Raw genomic sequence first — 11,117 nt, 5'->3', positions numbered from 1 at the left:
TACAGGAGCGATGCGCAGGCAGTTCCCCGGCGCGCGCGTCACGCCCTGCGTCACCCGGGCCACGGCGTCGTGGCCGCGCCCGCACCGGACACGTTTTTCTCGCCCACCGGGGAAAGAGAGGACGAAATGAGCCACCGGAACAGTTAAAATGGCCAGCAGGCGGGCCCACGACCGCGTGGATCTGGTCCGTCCGTCGGCCAGCCGCTCCTGTAGCGGCCCTCATCGTAACCGTTAATGAGTGAGTGCGCCCCACAAGGGGAGGGGAGGGGAGGGATGGTGGGGCGCGTGACGCCAGCTGGCATCGGAGAGTGCGAGCGCAAACCTTATCCCCTGCGCCCCCCGTTCCGCGCGCCCTGGATAGGCGCGGTCCACGGGGATCGCACCCACCGACCCGGAGGCAGCCCGTTGCTGTCAGTGGACGGCAGTCCACGAGGGAGTCGCGCGCCGGGCCTCAGCCTAACCCCCCGCCCCGTGGAATATACGGGCCGCGTCCTCCTCCCCCGTCCCCAACCTCTCGCCTCCGGTTTCATTTCCAAACTCGAAAACCCACCACGCCACTTCCCCCACCCCTCGCTCGCCGTCTCTCTCAGATCAGATCGGATAAGATCAGAGCGGGGCACGATCTCGCGGTTTCTGCTGGAGACCTCGGCCGTTCCGCCAATCCGAGGGGGCTAGATTCTCCGAGCGCCTGCTTCAGCCATGATGTCGCGGTCGTATACCAACCTGCTCGATCTCGCCGAGGGCAACTTCGCCGCGCTGGGCCCGGCCAGCGGCGGTGCGCGGCGGAGGTCGGGCTCGTTCGGGATGAAGCGGATGTCGCGGGTCATGACGGTGCCGGGCACGCTGTCGGAGCTCGACGGGGAGGACGAGTCGGAGCCGGCCGCCACCAACAGCGTCGCCTCCGACGTGCCCTCCTCCGTGTCGGGCGAGCGCCTGCTCGTCGTCTCCAACCAGCTCCCAATCGTCGCGCGCCGCCGCCCCGACGGCCGCGGCTGGTCCTTCTCCTGGGACGACGACTCGCTGCTCCTCCAGCTCCGCGACGGCATTCCCGACGAGATGGAGGTGCTCTTCGTCGGCGGCGTGCGCGCCGACATCCCCCTCGCCGAGCAGGACGAGGTCTCGCAGGCGCTGTACGACCGCTTCCGCTGCGTCGCGGTGTTCCTCCCCGAGTCCCTCCACGACCGCTTCTACCACAGCTTCTGCAAGCGCCAACTCTGGCCTCTCTTCCACTACATGCTCCCCTTCGCCTCCTCCGCGCCTACAGCAACCTCCTCCTCCTCCTCCTCCTCATCGGCTCCCCCGGCTGGCAACGGCCGCTTCGACCGCGGCTCGTGGGAGGCATACGTGCTCGCCAACAAGTTCTTCTTCGAGAAGGTCGTGGAGGTCATCAACCCGGAGGACGACTATGTGTGGGTCCACGACTACCACCTCATGGCGCTTCCCACCTTCCTCCGCCGCCGCTTCAACCGCCTCCGCATCGGCTTCTTCCTCCACAGCCCATTCCCCTCGTCGGAGATCTACCGCACCCTGCCTGTCCGCGAGGAGATCCTAAAGGCGCTGCTCAATTGTGATCTCATTGGGTTCCACACTTTCGATTACGCCAGGCATTTCCTCTCATGCTGTAGTAGGATGCTGGGAATCGAATACCAGTCCAAGCGTGGGTACATTGGATTGGAGTACTTTGGCCGCACTGTTGGGATCAAAATCATGCCAGTGGGAATTCATATGGATCAGTTGCAGGCGGTTCTGTGCTTGCCGGACAGGCAGTGGAGAGTTTCCGAGCTGCAGCAGCAGTTTGAGGGGAAGACTGTGTTGCTCGGTGTGGATGATATGGACATCTTTAAAGGGATCAATCTGAAGCTTCTTGCCTTTGAGAATATGCTGAGGACGCACCCCAAGTGGCAGGGACGAGCAGTGTTGGTGCAGATTGCAAAGCCAGTCCGTGGGAAGGGTAAAGATCTGGAAGCCATTGAGGCTGAGATTCGTGAGAGCTACAATAGGATCAATGGAGAGTTTGGCCGGTCCGGGTACAGCCCTGTTGTTTTTATTGATAGGGATGTGTCTAGTGTGGAGAAGAGTGCCTACTATACGATCGCGGAATGTGTGGTAGTGACCGCAGTAAGGGATGGGATGAACTTGACACCATATGAATACATCGTCTGTAGGCAGGGGACACCTAGGTCGGAGTCCTCATCGGAGGTGACTGGGCCGAAGAAGAGCATGCTCGTGGTGTCAGAGTTCATTGGGTGCTCACCGTCTTTGAGTGGTGCTATTCGTGTTAACCCATGGAATGTAGAGGCAACTGCAGAGGCGATGAATGAGGCCATTTCAATGTCTGATCAGGAGAAGCAGCTGAGGCACGAGAAGCACTACCGTTATGTCAGCACTCATGATGTTGCTTATTGGTCGAAGAGCTTCATCCAGGACTTGGAGAGGGCTTGCAAGGACCATTTTAGAAGGACATGCTGGGGCATTGGATTGGGATTTGGTTTCAGGGTGGTGGCCTTAGACCCTCATTTCACAAAGCTTAACATGGATTCTATTGTTATGGCTTACGAGAGGTCAGAGAGCAGAGCTATATTTCTTGACTATGATGGAACATTGGTGCCTCAGACTTCCATCAACAAGACGCCTAGTGCAGAAGTTCTGAGGATTATCAATACCCTCTGCTCAGATGAGAGGAACATAGTTTTTATTGTCAGCGGGAGAGGCAGGGATAAATTGGGCGAATGGTTTTCCTCGTGTCCGAAGCTGGGTATTGCAGCTGAACATGGCTACTTCTTAAGGTACCGTCTTTCATCTTGACACGTTTCTTGATAATGTTGGTAGCAGGAACTTTATAATCTTATTTACCTTATGATCTTGATATAATCAGTAACAGCAATACAGATTGTGCTAATCTGTTAATTAATAATCAGATATTACCAAACAGTTAACTACATTTATTTCATGGCTTGTTCTTGGTGTAACCTGCTATAATTATCAGAATCATTTTGGTTTCTGAAACTGGGATGTTATAGACTGTAGGAAAAAGTTCAGAAAAATAACCCCATAATGATAGGATGGAAAGTGTGTAAAGGGTGATGGTTCCTTTCATGTTTGATCTTATCATGTTTGTCATTCAGTATTGATAGTACATGAGGCAGAGTTATCTTTAAAGCAGTTCAAGTAGAGTCGAGGCAGTTGCCGTGTTTTCATCCCCCATGTTTTCATATGTATCTCTAGTATTTGTTCACTCGTTATTCAGCACAACTACGCCTTGGTATTTTCCTTACTAGGCACCTAAAGAGCTCATATAAACATGAACATTTTCTTGTTTTCCTCAAATTGGTCATAATTATTTGCTTTGTTACTTAAGTTAACAATAATAGCTCTGCTAACTTTGCTTAGCTGGCTACTATCAGATTTTGTCAAAAAGGAACAGACAATTAAATTTGTTCTGTCTAAACATGTGTAGGTGGAGTAGGGATGATGAGTGGCAAACGTGTGCCCAGGCTTCGGACTTCGGATGGATGGAAATGGCTGAACCAGTGATGAATTTGTATACGGAATCAACTGATGGATCCTACATTGAGAACAAGGAAAGTGCTTTGGTGTGGCACCACCAGGATGCTGACCCAGGCTTTGGGTCCTCACAGGCCAAAGAGATGCTTGATCACCTGGAGAGTGTGCTAGCAAACGAACCGGTCTCTGTTAAGAGTGGCCAGTATATTGTTGAAGTCAAACCTCAGGTTTGTGCATCTCCTTAATTTCTCAAATACCTTTCTTCATATTATTTTTTGCCATTTAGCTGACAAGTTCACCTGGAGAGTATCTACCATATAGAAAACATGCCACTTTTTTGTTTATAAATAAACATTCTCAGTGGTTTCCATATCTTAGTCCCTACTAATTTCAGCCAGTAGCTTTTGTTTTGCTGCAGTAGATACACTGTTTATTTTGTGATCTGTATGCAATTACGTTAGGTGTGTTGTGTGTTCTGCTCATTGGAAAATATATTAGGCATGTGCTAGTTGTGTTTAGCTTTCCTCTTGATTTGGAAAGACCTTATAAGTGCTGAAGACCAGTTTAACTTATCTTGTGGTTGTAGAAGAGCTTTCTGAAAGCAGCTTTTGAAGAACCAATATGGGCTGCTTTGCCGTGGTTTTAATATAATCATATGTGCATGCTTATTAGCTTTGTTAAAAAGCAAACAGTGTCATGTCACAACGCAGGGCCTTAACTACTTCACCTCCCCACCTACTATCAACATTGTTCTTTCTTCTGCAAGTGTGTTAGTTCTTTTAGTTACATTGAGCTGAAGTAATGGTCACACAAGTCAACATCACTTGCACCTTTGTGTTTAGTTTGTTGGTGTTCCCCCTCTCAAAATTGCCTCGCATGTTTGATATGTGATGTATGCTCAACGTTAACATTGAATCTCTTGTTTCTTTATGCTAATTCTCCAGGGAATAAGCAAGGGAGTAATAGCTGAAAACATACTGATATCAATGAAAGAGAGAGGAAAACAGGCCGACTTTGTATTGTGTATTGGTGATGACAGGTCTGACGAAGACATGTTTGAAAACATTGCGGACGTAATCAAAAGGGGTATGGTTGCCCCCAAAACACCATTGTTTGCATGCACCGTGGGACAAAAACCAAGCAAAGCAAAATTCTACCTGGATGATACGTTTGAAGTGGCCACCATGCTGAGCGCACTGGCGGAGGCTACAGATCCTGAACCTATGGCTGACTCCACCGATGAGTTAGCTACGTCTATGTCCTCAATTGATATTGGTGGTGAACAAAGTCAGTCAAGGGGTAGAGCTTTCGATGGATTGTAGTTCAGATCTTGGTTAAATCTGCAGATTATGGCGATTGATTCAGCAGTCGCTTCTACACATATATTCTGACGGATAAGAAGATGGATACTAAGGAACGACTAACACCAGGGCCTACGATGTGAAGCTAGTGCAGAAGCATGCTCGATTCTCCAGCCGGGCAAGCCATTACCATCTTTTGCTGCAAAACGCAGGTCCATATGTCAATAGCTGACTCGTCACCTCTCTTTGCATCTTTCTCTTAAACCTTTTCCTTCTCTAGTAAAACGAGATGCTTCATGGAAGGCAAGTGAACTGTATGGACGGGGTGATAGGCACTTGGGATGATAGGATTGGCACTGCACATGGAAATTCAATGGAGTGCATCCTCCTCTGCGTGTTATCCTGTGTAAACAAGTTGCACATCGGTTTCGGTTTTGTTTTCGAAGTCTAAAGTCGCGTAGTAAATGTGAATTGGTGAGATTTGGTTCGTTATTTGAAACCTTTTTGTTTTTTGCTAGCCTTGCTCTCATAGCTTGCTCCATAATTTCTCCTCCTCTGTTGGGTTCAAGTATGCTTCTATCTGAAAACAGCATATAGGATTCTAAACTTGACGGTGGCACGGGCAAATTTGCAAACGTGTTGTTGATGGTTTGCTTGCTTATCTATTGATTTTCCTAACATGTGATACACAACTGTGGACACTTTGCTTGGAGTACCGGCGAATTTGTTCCTTCAGTACTACTTCCTTCGTCCCTAAATATAAGTCTTTGCAGAGATTCTAGTATGAACCACATAAGGATGTATATAGATGCATTTTAAGTGTAGATTCATTCATTTTGCTTGGAATATAGTCCATTTAGTGAAATATCTGCGAAAACTTATATTTAAGAACAGAGGAAGTACATCTCTTTGCTTCATCAGTTCGTGGTGTCGTTTAGAAAACGGCTGAACAACGGATAGGTACAAAGTATGAACAGACAACGTAAAACAGATGATGTTTCCCTTAGACTACGAATCGTGGACATGGGGCACACTGTTGTGTGGGTAGAACTGAGCCTCGTCTTAAACTACAAGGGCGGTACACGTCCGTCTATCAGGAATGGGACTGTTTGGCGGCTAACATTGGACCGCCGCGGCGGCCATTGGACTGATGGCTTCGTGAAGCCTTCCTGATAATCTGACGAGGGGGCTTCCTCTCCAGAATTTCCATCCCCTAGGGAAAAGCTAGGTTTGATGTCCTCCGGTGGCCACTGCCGATCGTGAATTTTTCCTTCGCCGTTCCTCGTCTTCCCGACGGCTGGGAGCAATGGAACTTCTAGCCTGGAATTTGCCGTGGTTTGGGCACGACTCGGACAGCACGAGCGTTTCTGGAGATCCAGAGGCAGATGCATACGAATGTGGCTTACGCATTAATAAGTCAGAAAAAACAAAGCGGAAGATTGGTTTTCGTCATATGGTAGTAGATGAGTCTGATGGTAGGGATGGTAGGGTGGAGGTGGGAGCACCTATATGACGCGTTCTGCGTCAGGTTGCCAGCCTCCCGCACAGGGGAGCGCCCAACTGGGCCGGCCCACTAGCGCACAGGATCGATCGAACTAAACGAAAGCCTGTAGCGAGGCAGCGGACACTGTAGCAACCCGGGCTACTGCAGCAAGACGGAACTGTAGCGCTCTCAGTCTACTGTACCACCCTCTTTTTTGTAAGTGATCATTTTTTGAAAACGCAAACAGTTCTTCAAATTTGTGAACATTTTTTTAAGCCATGAAATTTTGAATCTTTCAACAATTTTTTTAAAAATGGGAATTTTTTCTAAATTTTGAAAACATGAACATTTTTGAAACTCGGAAAACATTGAAAAGCACGAACATTTTTTTGGATCTATGAACAAAATTTGAATACAGGAACATTTTTTGAAATTCTGAACAAAATTTGAAAACCCGAACATTTTTTGAAACTCCCGAACAAAATTTCAAAACAAGAACAATTTTTTTAAAAGTGAACATTTTTTAAATATGTGAATTTTTCTTGAAATCGGAATTTTTTTAAACAACCGACCGAAAATTGAAAACACAAACCATTTTTTGAAACTCTGGAACAAAATTTGAAAACACGAACAAAATTTTGAAAATCAAACATTTTTTGAAAAAGAGAACATTTTTGAAAAAGGAAAAAAAAAGAAACAATAATCAAAAAATAAAAGAAAAAATGAAACAGAAAATGAAAAAGAAATGAAAATAAATAACGGTTCAGGAACCTTCTAGAAGGTTTCCAAAACAAGAAAAAACTGGCCGGGAACCCTCATAAGGTTCCCAAAACCAGGACATGAAAGATTTACGTGATGGGTCGGCACAAATCGCTCGACAGTTTGACGGAGAGAGCGTCATATAGGAAATTCCGAAGTGAAGGACCGTTGCAGAATTCCCTAACGGACGGTCAATGGGAAAATCCTACTTGGCGTTTCAGGCGCCCGTTACAGTGCATTTTTGCAAACGGACGCCTGAAGCAGTACGACTGGGCCGGCCCATCATTCTTTTTCCTGTTTCAGAAACACCAAAAATATGCGCCGAGAGGGAATAGAATCTGCTACTCCTTCGTCCCGAGCCCCCGGCTCTAACCACCAGACCATCAACTGACCGGTGCTCACAAAGTTTGTTTTTCTAAATTTATTTTGTTCTGTAGTTCGGTTCATTCCTTTTTTTTCTTTTTCTCATCCTTCTTTATTTTTATTTTAAGGGAAAACTTTGTTTTTGCCACTCTAGCTTTTGGCCACTTTGCTTAAGCCACTCTAGAATTTAACATCTCACTTTTTCCACTCTTACCTTTTGACAATTATTACAAATGCCATTACGTGGCAAAAGCAAAAATTTTAGAGTGGCAATTGTGATATATTGTCAAAATCTAAGAGTGGCAAAAGTGAAATGAAAAATTATTGCTTTTGCCATGCAATGGCATTTGTGATGTATTGTCAAAAGCTAGGAGTGGCAAAAGTGAGATGTCAAATTGTAGAGTGGCATCAGCAAAGTGGGCGAGTGGCAAAAACAAAGTTTTCCCTTTAGAGGGGACAAATGAGTATTGTAAGGGCCATAAACAGAATTAACGAGTTGAAGAGGGAACTTGTGGTCCAATGAGTGATCCTTGAGTAGCTTGATAGAATGAGATTCTAATCAGGCTGGAAAGCTTGTCCAAACAAGAGGAGTTGCACCATCTCCAGAGAGAACGGGCGAACTGGTTACGACTCGAAGGCCTCTTCACACAAGAGGAGATGCACCATCTTCAAAAATGACGGGTGAACTGTTTACGACAAGGGGACCGTAACATGGGATTCTTCCGGAATTACACAAAGGCTAGAAAGAAAAAAGAATACAATAAGTACTTACTACTCCCTCTGATCCATATTAAACATAGGCTACTTTCGTATAAATTTATACTAAAGTTGTACTAGAGCAGCGTCAATTAATTTGGATCGGAGGGAGTAGATGATATGGGTGCAAAACTAGAAGGAGATGACATTATGAAATCTTTCATCGCTAGCTATTTTAATATCCTCATTATAGCTAATGGGAATGTGATGAGCGATGAGGTTTTAAATGACGTTGAAAAAAGGTAATGTAACAAATGAATGACATGCTTCTTGCTCCTTTCTCTCCGGGGGAGGTCAAGAAGACTGTTCGCTATTGGCAATTTGAAGACCCCGGGCCTGATGGACTTCATGCAACATTTTATAAGTGCTTTTGGGATTTGCGGGGTGATGATCTGGTGAAGGAAGTTTTGGAGGCTGCAAATTCAAGGGTTATCCTGGAGGGTTGGAATGAAACTACAGTGCTAATTATACCCAAAGTAGATAACCCAGAAAAGGCAATTCAATTCCGCCAATTAGCCTTTGTAATGTTGTTTATAAGGTGATATAAGATGCTAGCAAATAGGTTAAAGAATTTGCTCCCTGAGAATATTGGTCAGCATCAGATCGTGTTTGTCCCCGTGAGGGTAATTACTGACAATATTCTTCTAGCATATGAATGTTTTCACACCATCAGGTAAGAAAACAGAGAGGAAACATCTGTGCGAAATCAAATTGGGCATGCACAAGGACTATAGTCATGTGGAGTGGGAATTTCTTGAGAGAATGATGATAGTGTTGGGGTTCATGCCACGATGGGTTGAACTCGTGATGGCGTGTATTACATTAGTAAAATACTGTATAATATTTAATGTTGCGGAGACCAATTTTGTTGCCCCTTCTAGGGGGCTCTGGTAGGGTGATCCCTTATCAATGTATCTCTATGTCCTATGTGTAGAGGGTTTGTCAAAGATATTATTAAGGGCAGAACAGAGGGGAGACTTGGAAGCGGTGAAGGTGTCTTGGGATGCGACACTAATTTCCCATCTTCTTTTTGTTGGTGATGCACTAATATTAATTTCAGAAAATCAGAAGAATGCTTTGATTCTGAAGCATATTCTTGACACCTACTCTAGCGATTCAGGTTAGTTGGTTAGTGCCTCAATATGCATCATTTATTTTAGGCCTAGTACAATGGTTGACGCAAGAGTAAAGGTTTGCTAGGTTCTGAATATAGAAATGATAAATATTTGCGCATACTATATATGGTGGGGGTGGACATGTCAGATTGTTTCAAACATTTATTGGATAGAGTCTGGGCACGTTTTGCTGCACGTTGGAAGGAGAAATTGTTATCGTATGGAGGGAAGGAGACTCTTATTAAAGTAATTGCACAAGTTGTCCCAGTATTTGCTATGACTGTTTTCAAGATACGAAAGCAATTTTTAAAAGGTATATTCATGATGCTACAACTAGATCTTGGTGGGGTGATGATCAGGATAAGAAACGGATGCTGGATGGCATGGTGGAAGTTGTGCATACCCAAATTAAGTGGAAGTATGGGCTTTCATGACTTATATTATTTTAATCTTGCTATGCTCGCAAAGCAATGCTGGAGGTTGTTAGAGAGTCGGGATTCCTTATATTCTTCCATCCTAAGGATGATATATTTTCTTCATGGCAATCTTTTGAAAGCTAAACTGAAAAGTAGATCATCATTCACGTAGCAAGCTATTATGCTGGGTTTTGAAGCATTCAAGAGGGGCTATATACGACGGGTTGGTGATCGCGCCCATATTAATATTTGGAGTGATAATTAGATACCAACAAATTCTAATCTACGAGTTTTAAACCCTAAAGGTGGGAACTTACTGCGAAAAGTATGTTATCTAATCAATCCAGTCTTAGGTCAGTGGGATGAGGAGCTCGTTAGGGATAGTTTTTGGCGAGTTGATGCCGAATCCATATTGTCAATTCCGCTAGTAGATGATAGTGAGGATTTTGTTGCATGACACAATTAAAAAATGGCATATTTTTAGTAAAATTGGCCTACTATGGTGAGTGGAATCATAAGTTCAAAAGATAAATCAATGCTAATGATCATGACACTCGACATGGAGGAGATAGGAGGCTTGGAGAAATTTATGAACATCCACTATGGCACCAAAAGTTAAAGTGTTCGGTTGAAGAGCACTAAAAGAAGCGATCATGTGTGTACATTAGCATGTGACACGCCGCGGATTTAGGTCAATACCATTTGTGTACACTAGGATATAAAGACTTGAAACACATATAATTTACTCGTACTAGAGCAAGGAAAATTTTGAAGGAGTTAGGAGTAAAAGAAGAGGTAGAAGTGGCTTTGTGTGCCGACTAATCTAGAGCCGTTGTCTTGGGGGAGCTTTTTAGAAAATGACTGTCCAACGCCCTTATGCTAGAAGACCTTATGCCCCAAAGATCGCATACGAGAGCTAGTTCTAAATACCACCTAGTATATTTGGTGGGAGAGAAGATAAGCAACACATGGACAAACGATCTATGATGTCAATTACTCCTTTATCGCTTAATTATATCAGAAGCAGGAAGAAAACAACTCCAAGGCCTCAAGTGGTATGGCAGAAAACCCTTGAAGGGGTGTAGATGGTGTATGTGGATGCTTCTTTCAAGCATGAATCACATGTGGCGGCTTCAGGGGTGGTGATTAGAGACTCTAATGGAGGATTTGTGTATGATCAATTCTTCAGAATAGGTGGAGCAATGAATGTGCTTTTTTTAATCAAAGGGGTCCCCTTGACCTAGCTTTTGTTAAAAGTCGAGGCAAAGCAGTCATCGTACATACGTTTCAGAACTCTCGGCTAGAGCCATCTTTAGTTGCAACGAAATTATTACAAGAATTTTTTCAAAGTATCAACAACAAACCATATGATAGGCACTCAACATAACTAGGAAGCACAGGATATAGTGAGCACTGCCCA

General features: G+C 45.0%; 1 protein-coding gene across 1 annotated transcript; it reads left to right on the top strand.

Moving 5' to 3' along the window:
• Positions 1–500: 500 nt before the first annotated feature.
• LOC123062055 (probable alpha,alpha-trehalose-phosphate synthase [UDP-forming] 7) lies at positions 501–5,322 on the top strand. Its single transcript, XM_044485385.1, has 3 exons — positions 501–2,786; positions 3,458–3,731; positions 4,449–5,322. The coding sequence occupies exons 1-3, from the start codon at positions 700–702 to the stop codon at positions 4,824–4,826; spliced, it is 2,739 nt and encodes a 912-aa protein (XP_044341320.1). The 5' UTR covers positions 501–699; the 3' UTR covers positions 4,827–5,322.
• The last annotated feature ends 5,795 nt before the right edge of the window (positions 5,323–11,117 follow it).

Source organism: Triticum aestivum, chromosome 3A, assembly GCF_018294505.1.
Source record: "Triticum aestivum cultivar Chinese Spring chromosome 3A, IWGSC CS RefSeq v2.1, whole genome shotgun sequence".
In the NCBI taxonomy this organism is placed as follows: Eukaryota; Viridiplantae; Streptophyta; class Magnoliopsida; order Poales; family Poaceae; genus Triticum; species Triticum aestivum.
The sequence above is the reverse complement of the archived record's forward strand: the minus strand, read 5'-3'. Positions and strand labels throughout refer to the sequence as shown.